This window comes from Oryctolagus cuniculus, chromosome 10 (genome assembly GCF_051225735.1).
Source record: "Oryctolagus cuniculus isolate XC-2025 breed Fujian yellow rabbit chromosome 10, ASM5122573v1, whole genome shotgun sequence".
Taxonomy (NCBI): Eukaryota; Metazoa; Chordata; class Mammalia; order Lagomorpha; family Leporidae; genus Oryctolagus; species Oryctolagus cuniculus.
In genome coordinates, this window is record NC_142876.1 from 96,303,139 (window position 1) to 96,318,845 (window position 15,707).

General features: G+C 48.0%; 2 protein-coding genes across 5 annotated transcripts in view; one reads left to right on the plus strand and one right to left on the minus strand.

Annotated features, from left to right (window-relative positions):
* The window catches only part of CACNA2D3 (calcium voltage-gated channel auxiliary subunit alpha2delta 3), an 875,732-nt gene that overhangs the window by 128,963 nt on the left and 731,062 nt on the right, over nt 1-15,707 (minus strand). The window lies entirely within an intron of this gene.
* Nucleotides 1,073-13,464, plus strand: LRTM1 (leucine rich repeat transmembrane protein 1). 2 transcript variants are annotated; one of them, XM_089305524.1, is made up of 3 exons: nt 1,073-1,270; nt 6,460-7,053; nt 12,903-13,464. In XM_089305524.1, the coding sequence occupies exons 2-3, from the start codon at nt 6,678-6,680 to the stop codon at nt 13,316-13,318; spliced, it is 792 nt and encodes a 263-aa protein (XP_089161650.1). In that variant the 5' UTR covers nt 1,073-1,270; nt 6,460-6,677; the 3' UTR covers nt 13,319-13,464. The 2 variants fall into 2 exon arrangements, with proteins under 2 accessions (XP_089161650.1, XP_008259033.3); XM_008260811.5 differs by lacking the exon at nt 1,073-1,270 and adding an exon at nt 2,468-3,258.

Sequence of the window (15,707 nt, forward strand, 5' to 3'; positions counted from 1 at the left end):
GCTAAACCAATGTACCTGTGTAGGGTTAATCCCTCTACCTATAGCTTTCTTCACATACAAGGAATGATTCAATACATAATAATCTTCAAACCACTTTGTCCCACCTAATAGTTAGGAATATCTTCCCAGCACTCACTCATTCTTTGCACATAGTTGTATTAACATTGCCCGAGAGAAAGAGCCATTAGATGCAAGATTTCAAGACATCATTGATCTAAGAGTTAATAATTACTGTCAATATTTTTTGAAGGGAGATTAAATGTTAAGTAGACCAGTTTACATGAGAAAACATTCTGTCTTAAAGTGGGTAAAAGTGTACGTCTTAAAAGCTTACGAACTTGGTGAAATCTCTGTGAGATGCCAACCACAGCACTGCTCCCAAGGCGTAACTGCTTCGCATGCAGGTCGGGGCGCCAGGAGCCCCTCCCAGGGTTGGCCTCCCCTGAAGGAAAGGCTTCGGCCTGGGCTGACACTCAGTGTCTCTCCTGGGCTGCTCCGTTGCACACACAGCTGAGTTACCACCTCTGGGTTCTGGCTCCCCCAGGGAGAGAGCACGGGAGAGGAGGCACTGCGCAGGTATTAGCATGCAGATCACACACCCTCCCTTTGTTCTGGCGCCTGAGGTCAGATGGAATAAATCAATCAGCCTCTGCAGCCAAAGCCCTTCAACGTGCCCGGGAGCCCTCCAGTGTTCGCATGTGCGGCCCCATCTTTAATCACTGGTTAGAGTCAGCAGGAGCAAAATGGAGCCAAAGAACCTGTGGGGCGGTGCCCAGCTGTTCCCAGGGTCCCATCCACTGTGGAGGTTCTCGGTGGCTCCCCCGTGTGCTGGAATTAGAGGCAGGAGCAGCCAGCGCAGACACTGTAGAGCCTGAGCACACACCCCTCGTAGCAGATTCCATTTTTGAACATAGGCTGTATCAGATCGGTGCCATGCATGTTAACAAACAATGCTTCATTCTCCTTATCCCTGGGAAGTACTATCGACAGACACATAGGAAGCCGGGGCTCAGAGAGCCTACGATTTGCTTTAGGGTTTAAACAGTGCACGTGGGATGCCTCATTTAGGCACACCGCCTGGCTATCACTGGAGGTGTCCCTGACCGCCTGCAGGTGGCTCCCTGCAGGTGTCCTGGCCTCCTGCATTCAACTATGGAGTCCATAGATTATCTTTTCTGAGTTCAAGAGACTTGGACCATCGCTGGGTCCCGCAGGACACAGTTAAAACAGCTCCATACTCAAATTCTCTATCCAAGTTCCCCTGAAGTTGGTAAGTACAGTCCCTTTCATGCCTACTCATACTTTCTGTTCAAAATGACACAATTTTGGCCATAAAAGAGGGCCCTGAAGGGCATCTTGCTCAACCCCTTCGTTTTTAGATAAGGAGCCAGATAGTGGGTGTGTCTGGCAGGGTGGTGGGAGCTGGGATCTGGAGATGGGTGGCAGATGGGGAGACCCAGAAGAAGCTCCTGGCTCCTGGCTTCAGATGGACACAGCTCCAGCCATTTCTGCCAGTTGGGGAGTGAACCAGCGGATGGAAGACCTCTCTCTCTTTCTCTCTGCCTCTCCTCTCTCTGTGTAACTCCGACTTTCAAATAAATAAATTTTTTTAAAAATGGTGGAGAGGAGGATAAAAGAGGGTAGGCTGAGGAAAGCACCCTTTGGGGAAAGGGCAGGATGAATACAGTGGGTTCAGTGTGGTGGAAATGGCCGTGGCCAAAGGACAGGCTGTTGAGAATTAACAAAATCCGAATTTTCAGCTTCTTCCATAAGGGCCCCCCCTCTCTCGTACTACTGATTTGCAGGGTCTCTCTCCTGATATAAAGCTGAGATTGCCCTTCAAATGCCAGCGGCACAGAAGTCCTGGACGCCATTCCCAGGGGGTGACTGTGAACATTTATCAAGATACTCTGGGCCATGATCTCTTGCTTTATTTAGTCTTTGGCACAATTTTGTGAAGTAGGGGCTACTGTTATCCCCTCATTAGAGTTGAGGTTCTGGGTCAGCAGATGGCTTGTTCAGATACACAGAGCTGGTGGTGGTGCTGCAGCCAAAATGCCAAGCCAGGCCCATGTCAACCCACCGCCCACACGCAACTGCTCCATGATTTGCACTTCACACTGCCTCCAAGCAAGGGAGCCACCTTCTGCTGCTGGCTGCAGCAGGTATGCGGAGCATCTTGGCTGGTTGTACGAGGGCAGCTTCGGCCAGTGGGCCCCCAGCTCTGCCAGTAGCAGGGGATTCGCACATTCAAAGAAGCAGTTCCAGTCCCTGGTGGGAAAGTTCCCAACAGCTTCAGCTGGAGAACAGTCACAGTTCATCGCCGCCCGAGGCTCACTGCGGGCAGCTCCATTGTTTTAGATGTGAAAAATGAGGGACAGGCCAGGGCCTCGGCATCAGGGAAACGATGAGAGATGGAGAAGCATTTCCAAAGTCACGCTCACCGAAAGGTCACTTCAACCGGGTGGGGGGAGGGGGCATGGGGAGCCAGCAGCTGAGAAGTATTTGTGGCACCGGGGAGGAGAGGTTGCAGTGTCCACTAAAGGAAACCATGGCTATGAATTGCAGGGCATCCAGACCCTGTCAACACAGCTAATCCCCACGGATGTTGGCTGAATAAGCCTTAGATGACCAAAGCAGTGCACTGTGCAAACCGTGTCAGCCTCCAGCAGTCCAATTTGTCCTCATATTACACACTCTGCTGGCTCTGTGGCCAGACCCCTGGACCAGGGATTCGAGCCGAGCGCCCCCCAGCCTGAGGAGGGTTGACACAGCATGGTTAATAAGTCAACAGAATTCAGGAGCCACGACCGGATTAAGAAGGCTGTTTTATTTTGGTGCCCCGGACTTCAAGCAGATTAAATAATCAAAAAGCCTGAGCCATCGGGGTCATGTTTGAATGCTACAGCTGTTCCCCGAGCTTTGACAAACACCCTTTATGTGGTTCGTCGTCTCAATGGGAAAGGCAGGGATGATTTTGGGGAGGCCAAGACTTGAAGAAAGAAGACGGGGCACTATTTAAAGATCCTCTTATGGAAAACCAGCCCGGCCAGATGGAGACAAGGGAAGGGCTGCTTAAATAAGCAGTCTCCTGAAAGAGACAACTGTTCGGTGCATTGAAGAAAAGCGCGAGGATTCAGAAAACGCGAATGAAAGACGGACTCTGACTTTGCCATGTCCTGTGTTTGCTGATCGGCAGATTAATCAGGGCGGGCTCCGTGATCAGTGGGGACATCTGTGGAGACTCAGCCATGAAAGGTGAGTCAGGATAGGAGTGCCTTGAGACAGGGATGGGCCCCTGCACACAGGCGCCCACGGGAAGTCTATTGTTGGGTGATTTTTCCCAAAAAGATTGGACAGATGTTTAAACAAAGAAGCTCTCTGGAGAGATTGGTGTCTGTGCCTCGCTGGGTGCACAGGAAGGGGCTGAGATGAGGTATGCAGTCGTGATGTGTGTACGTCATCTGGGTGTCATGGGCCATTTCATAGACAACATGTTGCGTGGCATTGAAATTCTTATTTCCTTTGGGGTAGGGGTGGAGCCAAAGAGAGAAGGAGCAAACGGACTCTGATCTCAGAAAGACAAGCCTTTCGTGAATATGACTGGGTTCTGGGCAAGGCGTGTTCTCTGGTCTAAGAACTGATGTCCTACAAGGCCCTCAGGTGTAGGGACGGGTATTGGTTCACTTCGGATAGGAGGACATTTTAGCTTTCACACAAGCCATTTAGATCATCTGCAAAATGACAAAGAGGAAAACAGGGGTATACTCTTTGATATTTTCAAAATGGGAGGACTGGCATTCCGCATCCCTTGAACTCAATTAAACTGAGCAGAATCTCCTTCAGAAGGCTCTCCCAAGATCTGCCCTAGTGAAGGCCATAAACAACCAACCTCTACAATTCTCTGTCTCTCAACAACCAACTTCTACAATTCTCTCTCTCTCTCTCAACAACCAACCTCTACAATTCTTTCTCTCTCTTTCTCTCCCCCCCCCCCTTGTAAGAGGTTTCAATACAGTAGGTAACTGTTGAGATCTGAATGTTATTCTGTGGCCTTATGAATTCCTCTACCAATTAACACAATGCCCTTGACAGATGTTTGCCACCTTTTGAAATCCAAGTCTTAGGAAAACAGGAGGGAATGACATTGTCACCTTGGAGAACACTCTAGCAGCATCTAGAACATATGAACTCACCACTCACCATCCCCTCGGAGCTCCACAAGGGCTGAGTGGAAAGCCCCTCTAGCAGGCCTCTGCATAGCCCACAGCACTGTACAGCAGGGCTTGAGAGGAAGAAAAACCTGCTCAGTCCAAATGTTCCTGGGGGAAGGGCTGGATAAACACCAGCTTGAACATGGCCTCACTGTGGAATACGCTGTAGCAGCTAAAAGACATGCATTCACTTTCTCTGTATCCATGCAGATAGATTAATGTTGAGTGGATAAAACAAGCTGCAGAATGAGAAGCAATGATGGTGATATTCACGTGCCTTTTTATTTTTTATTTATTTATTTTTTTTGACAGGCAGAGTTAGACAGTGAGAGAAAGAAACAAAGAGAAAGGTCTTCCTTCCGTTGGTTCACCCCCAAAATGGCCGCTACGGCCGGCGTGCTGCGCCGATCCAAAGCCACGAGCCAGGTACTTCCTCCTGGTCTCCCATGGGGCGCAGGGCCCAAGCACTTTGGCTATCCTCCACTGCCCTCCCAGGCCACAGCAGAGAGCTGGACTGGAAGAGGAGCAACCGGGACAGAATCTGGCACCCCGACCAGGACTAGAACCCGGAGTGCCAGTGCCACAGGTGGAGGAGCTGCGGTGCCGGCCACTGCTATTGTTCTTAACAGTTCTTTTCTTTTCTTTTCTTTTCTTTGTTTGACAGGTAGAGTTATAGACAGTGAGAGAGAGAGACAAAGAGAAAGGTCTTCCTTCCGTTGGTTCACTCCCCAAATGGCCACTACGGCCGGCGCTACACTGATCTGAAGCCAGGAGCCAGTTACCTCCTCCTGGTCTCCCATGGGGCGCAGGGCCCAAGCACTTTGGCTATCCTCCACTGCCCTCCCAGGCCACAGCAGAGAGCTGGACTGGAAGAGGAGCAACCGGGACAGAATCTGGCACCCCGACCAGGACTAGAACCCGGAGTGCCAGTGCCACAGGTGGAGGAGCTGCGGTGCCGGCCACTGCTATTGTTCTTAACAGTTCTTTTTTTTTCTTTTCTTTTCTTTTCTTTTCTTTTCTTTTCTTTTCTTTTCTTTTCTTTTCTTTTCTTTGTTTGACAGGTAGAGTTATAGACAGTGAGAGAGAGAGACAAAGAGAAAGGTCTTCCTTCCGTTGGTTCACTCCCCAAATGGCCACTACGGCCGGCGCTACACTGATCTGAAGCCAGGAGCCAGTTACCTCCTCCTGGTCTCCCTTGTGGGTGCAGGACCCAAGTACCTGGGCCATCCTCCACTGCCTTCCCGGCCCACAGCAGAGAGCTGTACTGGAAGAGGCACAACCAGGACTAGAACCCAGCACCCATATGGGATGCCAGCGCCGCAGGCAGAGGATTAACCAAGTGAGCCACGGTGCTGGCCCATTAACAGTTATTTTCAACATATCTGGAGAGGGATTCATGGAGGGAAGCAGGACACGGGCACTAATCAGAGGGTACTCCATTGCCTTTCTCTTGTGTCACCTCTCTGAGTGAAAAGAAAAATGACGCAGGAAGTGTTATAATCCACAAGCAACTAACAGAACTGTTCTAGGAATGGGGGTGTTTCACATATGCTTCCTAATGGTTTTCTGTATTTTTAAAACCTCATGCATAGACAGGGATCAGAGATGATCATTTATGGAATTACACCTGCAGATGTAAACAAGCTGCAGACCTGCCCTATCCAATACGGTGACCGCCAGCCACATGTGGCCATTTAAACTTTCTAAAGTTAAGGACAAACGAAAATTCAGTACCATGTCAGGAGCTCAGCAGCCACATGTGGCCAGTGACTCCCTGGTGGACCATATATATAGAACTTTCCATCTTTCCAGAATGTTCTACTGGACAGCACTGCTCTGAAGCATTCTTCAGAATATCTAAAGCCCTCTATCATTTTGTCATATCTGGACCAAAATAAATCTGCACCCTACAAAGGGCATAAGCCCCTCCCCACCCAAGACTTTTTCTACCTGTCTATGTAATTTTCTGAGGCTTCCGTCTTCTGATTACTGAGGCACTGGGAAACAATCTCTTCCCATGCTTCCAACAAGAGTCCACACACAGTGTGTAAGAGTGACTGATCCTAGGAGTGGCCTCAGTCTGGCCCAACTCCAATGAAGAAGGTGAAAGCTACAATGTCTTCCAGAGTACAGAAGGTGTCGTCTATCTCAAGTGTCACATTACCTGTGGATTCAAAGGGGAGAAAAATACTGACCCACTCCTTGAGCACTAGTTCTAATGCCACTTGCTGTCTGTCTGTCCTAGGTGAGCTGTTCCTGCTTTTGAGCCTGGTTTGCCTGCTCCCAGGGGCATGTGGCTGCCCGGAGAAGTGCCACTGTCACTCATCACGTTTTGTAGACTGCAGCCAACAGCGTCTGGCAGAAGTCCCTTCTGATTTGCCTCCTCAGACTCTAACGCTGCATTTACAAGATAACCAGATACACCAACTTCCTGCTTTTGCATTTAGGTCAGTGCCCCAGCTCATGACCTTAAACTTGGCCAACAATTCTCTTTCAAATCTGGCCCCTGGAGCTTTCCATGGACTTCAGCACTTGGAGGTTTTAAACCTAACCCATAACTCCCTGCTTTCCCTGGACAGCACACTTAGCCATTCCCTTCCACAGCTGAGGGAGCTCGATTTGTCGTCAAACTACATAAGCCACCTTCCCACATCCTTGGCTGAAACTTGGGAGAACTTAACCACATTTGCAGTTCGACAAAACCGGCTTCAGCATCTTGATCGAGCACTCCTGGAGTCCATGCCCCGTGTGAAGCTTTTGTATCTCAAGGACAACCTCTGGAAATGCAATTGCAGCCTGCTTGGGCTTAAGCTATGGCTGGAGAAATTTATCTATAAAGGTCAGTCGTGTCTATTTGGAAACCTCCTTCTGTGTGTTAGCAGCCTAGGATGAACTTCATCTGTTCTCTGCATTAGGAGAATTGTGGAGGAGTGTGCAGGGGGCTGATTTCAGTGTTTTCGCATTGAATCTCATTTCATGGTACAGGAAAAGAGGCAAGTGAGCCATTACAGGTGTTTAAATTCATCTACTAATAGGAGGCATGGAGGTAACTGTCCACTTGGTGACTACCACAGCATGAAAGTTATTTAGGAAGGAGGAAGGCCAACTGTCACCCGAGAAAGTGCTCAACCTCTGACTATCACCAAACTCTGACTTCCAAGTCTGATCGAGCTGGGGACATGGCTATCATTCCTTGGGCTATTTTTCTGCTCCTAGACATTTGACAGCTATAAGTCTTCCCTACCATTACCCCTTCTGCTTTGGCAAATACCACTGTTGCTAAAATCAGGTGCAACGGAACCTCTCTCTAAAGCTACCATTTATTTAACCAAATGCTAAAAGCAAAGCAAGAGATCCTGGGTTATCAAAGAGGAGAGGCTCTGGAAATTATTCAGAAGTTAGGAAACTAGAGCACAATAGTCAAATCCAGCCTAATTTCTGCACCTGTAAATAAAGTTTTATTGGAACACAGCCATGCCTATTCATTACATGATGAATGGCTGCTCATACTGTACAGAGTTGAGTAGCTGTGACCGAGACTATGGCAATATTTACAAATATTTACTAGCTAGCCCCTTAGATAAAAGTTTGCCGACCCTTGTTATCAACAGGAAACAGAGGGACAGAGAGGTTCTTGCCCAAGATCACAGAGCAGTAGCAAAGAGGAGAACAAATGCATAGCTTTGGGGTCTTGGCCCTACACTCTTTCCCCTGCCTCATGGTGCTTCTCCCCTCCTCTCTCTCAGCATCATTCATTCACTGCCATGTAGAGAGCCTTTATGTGCCCCACACTGAAAAAAGGGCAGTGAACAAGAGAATCCTTACCCCCATGGTAAGTTCACATTCTGGTGCCAGAGACAGAATAAAGATTCATGCTCTAGTGGCAGTTTGTGCTAAAAGACAAGGTGGGGTGAGGGTGGAGGAGAGAATGATGGATTGTGACAGCCTCTCCAAGGGGTGACATGACTGAGCAGACCCAGACAAGGAGGAGGAAGAGCCAGGAGATAGCCAGAGGAAGGGTCAGCAAGGCCAAAAGCCACTGATGCAGGAGGCTTGGATTGGCTGAGAGAGCAAAGCAGGGAGCAGAGGGGGTAGGACAGGGGAAGGCAGTGAGAGAGTGCTGGTCGGCAGGAAGGTGCGGGGCAGGCGCAGGTGTCTGCACTTTCTCAAGAGACGCTCTTGTAGAGCTGTAGGCAGGGGAACACTAGGATCTGATTACAATTTCAGAGGTCACTCTGGTGACTGCTATGGGGGTAGAAAAAGGCTGCAGATGGACCACAGAGGCAAGGGAGGAGGTGATTTCTGTCAGCCAATGATGGCTAGAATCAGGGTGGTGACAAGCAACTACCTTTGGGAGATGGTTATAATATTCAACTGATAGAAATTGCTAATGAGGGGGCAGATGTTTAGTGCAGTGGTTAAGAAGGTACTTGGGGACCCAGCATCCCATCAGAGTGCTGGGATTCGAGTCCTGGCTCAGCTTCCAATTCCAGCTTCCTGCTAATGAGCACTCTGGGAGGCAGGGATGGTTCAAGCAGCTGGGTCCCTACCACCCAGGTGGGAGACGCGGATGAAGTTCCCCGCTTCCTGCTTTGGCCTGGCCCAGATCATTATGTTGGGCATCTGAGGACTGAACTAGTGGTTGGGAGATCTCTGTCTCCCTCTGACATTCAATATATTCTAAGAATTAAAAATTAAAGAAATTGTTAATGGTTTGGAGTGGGCGATAAAGAAAGGAAGGTGATTCTGGGAAATTTGATCTTATTTTGTCCTGCAGGGGTAACCAGATAAATGGGGATGCCACTAGCTGTAAAGGAGCAGACTGGGGAGTGGGAGACTGAGTGTGGGTGGTGGGGAGGAGTCAGCCTGAGTTCAGTTGGGGACATGGCCAATGTGAGGTGCCCATGATATCCCCAAGGGGAGCTCCTGACCAGACCCTCTATATTTCAGCCTGCTGCTCAGGAAGAGGTGAGTTATGGAGTCACAGAATCTGGATGGCTGTAGAGTTCGTGTACAGCATGGGCTAAATGATGTAATATTGAATTGAATTAAGAAATCTTCTCACCTTGGTATCCTTGAGGAATTGGATCTAGGACACCCCACCCTCACCTGTGATACCAAAATCTGTGGATATTCAAGTCCATTATATGAAACGTTGCTGAATTTCCATACAACCTACATACACCTTCCTGTAAACTTTAAATCACTATTGGATTACTTATACTACCTGACACAAGTGCTATATAAATAGTTGTCATGTTGTTTAGTGAATAACAAGAGTCTGCACATGTTCAATCTGCATTTGGTTGGCCCTTTGGATGCAGTTGGGTATGGGAGGGCTGATCACCAGTCAGCCAATGTCTTTGCTAACCTACAACAGGAGCCATATAACATGGTGATATCTTTCTTATAGAACACTGCCAATAAAACGGTTTGCATCTGGAGATGAAGTGGCTTGAGCTACTGTGCTCTGGGTTGAATCATAAGCATACAGAGAGAGTTTCCACAAAAGAAGATTAAAATAATAATAGCTTCCAGGCCTTGGATACCAGAAGCAACAGGGACTAGGAAGAAATCTTCCTTGCACTGCCACAAACTTGCTAGTGGTTCCTGGGCAAGTTTAATTCCCTTCATCTGTGCTCAATGTCACCAGATGAAAACAGACAACATTAAGTCTCGGGGTTCCTGGGGCCCTTCCAGTTCTGAGAGTCCAGGATGCAGCTCAACATGCCCTCATGGCAGAGCTGTGCCAGCACTGAGAAGGGCCTGACTTCAAAGGAAGGTGAAACTGATTTGGGTAGCAAGACCTGGATGTCCCAAAATAACTGACATCAACCCACATAGATGCTAATCACGAGATGATGGCAGGTAAAATAAGAGAACATGTTAATGAAGACCTCTTTAAAAGAAGACACACAGACAAAAGCAAACACTAAAGGTATTGGTGGACAGGCTCCAATAGAGATCTGCTCATCACTCAAGTCAGAGTCCTGGAGAATTGGGAGCAGGGCCTGTGTTCCCTGCCATCACTCAGGATCCTAAGCCCCTCCTAGTCCCTGACACTGCCGGCTGCATCACGTGGCTTCTAAGGTCACCACCAGAGGGGACTAAAGAGCATGTGGGTTTACACTGGAAGTTTTGTGGCATTCATTGGTTCCACGGGCAGGAACTCAATCATGCAGCCCCAAAGTGACCACAAAGAGTGGGAAAATTTAGTCTTGTTGTGGCCCTAAAGGCAAAAATGTGCTTTGGTGAATATATAATCACATCTCCAATTTAAACACGCTCGTAGATTTTATACTGATTACCCCTTCGTCTCTATTCATAGGCAAATGAATCATCTTCATGTTCATAGCTAACGTTATTAAATGTTTATTCTGGGCTAGGTATTGTACTCAATACTTGACATGCTTTATCTAAGTCCTCAGAGCAGTTTTGGGAAGTGAATTCCATTTTACCCTCCCCTCCCACTTTCCAGAAAAGCAAGCAGAGGCATGAGTATGGTTAAGGAACTTTCTCAGGGGTGCACAACTAAGTAATGTGCACACTCAAGATTCCAATCCAGTTTCTTCCAAGCAGAGATTAAGAGCTCCTAGTGGTCACGGGGGGGAGGGAGGGAGGACACTAAGCACTTGGCAAGCTGGGGTTTCCCATACTGCCAGCCCACATGAATCCCAAAGGCAGCAGAGCCCTGCAGCTGGGGTTATGGCTCAGGAGATGGTGTTAGCGGAGTAGGAGGTGAATCCTGGCTGGGGCCACAGGGCCTTGGGCAGTCAGAGTCCCTGCCTTCCAGACATGCTCAAAGCCCCAATCTGTGTATTTCCTTGGCTATGGGTCTGAGGCTATGGATCCCACTCTAACATTAACAGAAAGCTTTGTGCTGGAGAAAGGTACTTAATGCTGGAATGACTGGGTAAACCATCCGAGTCCAACTATAAATCAGCTTATAGTTGATGGAACTGCCCATCCCATGAAAAGTGGCTGTCTTCCCCTGCTGGAATCTTGGATTAAATAGCCTCACTACTTCTTAAAGCCCTGTGCCTCATTCTGTCTCTGGCTGTTGCCTTATAACAAATTCCCTGGCAGAGGCTCTGATGGCCAGGTGCAGGGGAATGAAATGGTTCATGAGGCAAGCATCCTTAATCCCAGCACAGTTCACTGGCACCTTGGGCTCATCTGGGAGCAGTTGCCCTGTAACTCTGCCTTCAATAAAAATCAGTGGCTTGGGAAAGAGGGTGGGAGAGTCCTCTTTGACCTTTTTGCTTTAGAGGTGGGAAGAATAGAAGAAGCCTGGAGGGGCCCAAGAGACTGCTGGTGGGTGATTCAGTTTTAAACAGCGGAAGCAAGCAGGGTGGGGTTGAATTTTCCCACTGCCACTACCCCCAGTGTGTCTGGGCCATGGAATTTCCCTTGTACTTGTCTTCTAAGGGTTAGATAGAATGGATGTAAAACCATTCTCCAATCTCTGAAGGACTGTGCCATAGCAGGTGCTTGTAATATTGAAGGAATGACCTCCATATGCGTCTTTCTTGCATAATTTGATAATTCACCTACATGGACACTCAGAATCTGTAATCTAACTTTGCTAAGAGGAGTGCTAGTCTTCAAAGCTATCCTGGGAGAATTAAGGCACAGGTCATGGAGGAGTCCTGCCCAGAGGGCCTTATGGGGTTGCTCTGCCTTCAGGAACCCCCAGAGAGGAGGCAGGAGCAGAGAGAATCAGTGGGTATAGTGGGAAAGAAGGGATTGAATTTGGGTATTGATTCATTCACTCATGACCTCTGTGAGTCTGGACAAGAATCATCCATTTGAGCAGAGTGTGAGGATTTAGTTAACAGTGCCTTGTACACTCTCAAGAGAGGTACAGATGGGATGTTTTCTTTGCAGAAAATTTTGTCCGACATTTTCCAAGGTCAAATAGCAAGTCTATTGGCCAAAGTGAGCTAGGTTAGACCAGTGCTCTTTTTCAGAAAAGAATTACCCACCCAAATAGCTGCTAAACAATAGCAGTCTGCACACCTGAGGAAGTCAGCTGCCTTCAGAGAATGGAAACTGGGTTTATTAACTCGCTGGAAATTCAGTACGCAAAGTAGTAAATGTTTTGAGGCCTGAGGAGACACGATAATTACACTTAATCCCGTGAGCTCAGTACACAGTATCGTCAAGTCCTCAGAAACACAAAATACTCCCAGCATCATTGCAGTCTCCCCATCACCGAACAGTGTCGGCAGACACACAAGGTCTTTGTAATTAACACATAACATCACAACAATGGACATTTGTTTTGTGTTTGCCTTAGGTTTCCAAGGGGAATCTGGTACAAAAGATTTCTTGTCTGGTGGGGCTCATTAGGGGAGGGAGCGGCAGGAACGCTGTGGGCAACAGAACCCTTGGTGTTGGCCCCCAGCTTCTGCATTGTTCCCCCTCCGCATTTCTACGACCTAAAGGTAACTTGGCTTCTAATGAATTCTTGGTCAGAAGTAATTGCCAATTTAGTGTGTGGCATTTTCAGCATTTAGCCAATTTAGAAATCCTAAAATCATAAAATATGGTTGTTAAATTCTTTGACTCAAGTCGGGGGAAAAGGTACTTTATAAATTCCATCTGCCTAAGTTTTTGCAGGCTGAGGATTCTGGAACTCAGTTGCATTGAGGCTCTGTTGTCATCCCTTGCTTTTGTCTTCTCAAGGAGGAACAACAGATGGCATCGTTTGTGGGTCACCCGACCCCTGGAAAGGAGAGAAACTCCTTACGATCCCTCATGAGCTGTACCGGCCATGCCCGCCGCCTTCTCCTGATCCTGTGTCCTCACAGGCCCAGCAGCCTGGCTCTGCCCACGGGGTGGCCCTGACGCCCACCGAGATCCACAGCTCTGAGTGTGAGCTCAAACCCAAGCCAAGGCCGGCCAACCTGCGTCACGCCATCGCCACCATCGTGATCACGGGGGTTGTGTGTGGCATCGTGTGTCTCATGATGCTGGCGGCTGCTGTCTACGGCTGCACCTACGCGGCTATTACTGCTCAGTATCACGGGAAGTCCGCGGCTCAATCCAATGAGCCTGGGAAGACGGCAGGGAAAGAGCTGTTTGACAGCTCACCTGCTTGACAGCATCCATCCCACATAGCACTGATGGTGACCACATAGGCCAGGAGAAAGTGTCTAAACAGGGCTCCTGGGTTCATTGTCACTGCCTCATTTTGCTTTTTCCAAAAAAAAAAATGTGTCCATAAAAATATATTTCTGGGAAGAAATTGATGGTGTGGTTTGTTAAACACCAGAGACAGAATAGAGATGACATTTGCACTCTGCCTGAGGAGTTATCACAATGATTCTATGTGGGGGAAGGCCATGTACAGGGAAAGGAAAAATCTCTCTCTCAGGTACTCTTCCCTGGATTAAGTTGCTTTTACAGAACAAGAAAAAAATTAAAATGCACATGCTGGTTGGCATTCCTGGGAGGTTTACAGTCCATTGGAAAACTGCCCGATTTTGAGCGCCTGGGAAGAGACTGGTGATCCTACCCAAGGGGCACCAAATGCCTGTATAATTCAAGTTCATGCTAGATCAGTGATACTTTCAGATGCTGTGTATGTTACATATTTAATGGGAGTGTCTGTCGGTTGGGAATTTCAGAGTTTGCCACAAGAGTCAGCTTATATTTAATTTTCTAAATCAGAAAACCATTTGGGGCTTTCTAGGCTGTAGAGGAAGAGGATGGTTCCACGTCTGCATAATGGGTCTCAGGCCCAGGATCTGGGGAAGTTTCCTGATGCAAAGGTGAATAGCATATAAACAAACACGCAGAGCGCGGGGAATTAAGGGCATATCCTCCCAGAGAGCTTTCATAGCAGGGACAAATTCAGGTTGCGAGTGAGCAAAGGCCTTTTGTGTAGCTCTGTCTACACACACACAGCACAGAGTGTATGGACCTGTGCAACCACACCCACACGTAAACAACAGTGCTTACCCACTAATGAAATGCAGCCGTGTTGGGGAGGAAGCCGACAGCTGCTGACCACCACCCAGATTGCCTACTCAACACTCTGGGGTAGGAAGTAAGAAGGAAGTCAGAAGAGAGAGGGAATTACCAAGAGACTCAAGATATGTGGCAGCAGCCATCCTGAACATTATTTAAGCCATGTTTTAAAAAAATCAGGTGTGGCTTGCCTTCCTCCACAGACATGGTCCTGAGGAGTTGCATGCAAAGTGAATTTTTGTAAATTGAATCATCATTTTAATGCAGTAGGGGAGCTCGCTATTTAAAGGAAACTTTCATGGAATCTTTCTGTAATGGAAATAATTGGCTCCAGATTTATACATTTTGTAAATTTGCATTTTCTGTGCTAGGTCTTCTTAAAGTGGAATCTACCTGTTCTCTCTCATGAAGCCTCAGCTCATACTGATTTCAGTCACTTGTTTGTACCGAAGTAATTTTACTCAAAAGGAAAGCACAGAGAAGTTAGGGACAGGGTAAAAGCAGAGAATGGCAAATACAGGGCCAGCTGCTTCCCTCCCCAGGCCATGACAGACATCACTAATCAATCCCAGCACTCCTCTTTGCTGAGTCCCCATGTACCACAGATGCCTTCTTAAGACAGCACTGTAGGCAACCAGAACTAATCAATTGGAATTGGTTCAAAGGATAAAAAACATTTGCCATTCAGAGAACTGGCTCTACACTCATTCCTTAAGGCCACATGAAAATGGGTCTGGATACTAACTAAGAGTCCAGTGCCTAACTGGGATGTGAATGGAAGGTTCACACATGCAGTCCAGGCCATACCCAAGTATAAGGAGGCCACTGGGAACCAGTGGAGCCTGCCACACCCTCTGGTGCACAACTCACATCGATGCCTCTGTAATCAACACAGAGGCAATGTACACCTGCCTACAGTACTGCCTAACAAACACAGGCCCCACATGCCCAAAGGCAAAAGCCGTGCCATCTTTTTGGAGTAACAATTGTGCTAGGGGATTTTTCAAGGGGAAAAAGTTCCAACTTGGATGGTGAGGCATGTTGCTAAATGTTCAAATAAACCTGGATACATTAAGAATAGCTCAAAAAAGGACCCCAGGGAAAACATCCTGCTTCACTGGCTTTGTCCCAGGCCCCGCCACACCCCCCCCCCCTTTTCTGACACGCCGGATGCTTCAGCGGGCAAGATGGAGTATCCTGCTCTTCAGACGTTAGTAAATTTGTTGCAAGTGAAAAAACAAACAACAGAACCCCTTTCTTTCCATTGCTTTGGACTGAATCCTTGTCCAAGAAAGCAATAGGAGAAAAGAAACTGAGAAGACCTTTTTATACATAGTCCCAACGTCACCAATGTTCCCAGAGCTTGCAATGCCCCCCCACCAGGTGTGGTGCGAGGTATTTTCACAAGCATTCTTCATGTAATCCTGGCACCCACCCTGTGAGATGCTTGAACAGGTGTTATGTGAGCTGGGAAGTCCCGAGGCCAAAAATGCATGCTTCCTACTGCAGTAATTGAAG

Coding starts and splice junctions, on each gene's coding strand:
- LRTM1 (XM_008260811.5), top strand. Junction 7,054..12,902: donor GGAGAAATTTATCTATAAAG/GTCAGTCGTGTC, acceptor TGTCTTCTCAAG/GAGGAACAACAGATGGCATC.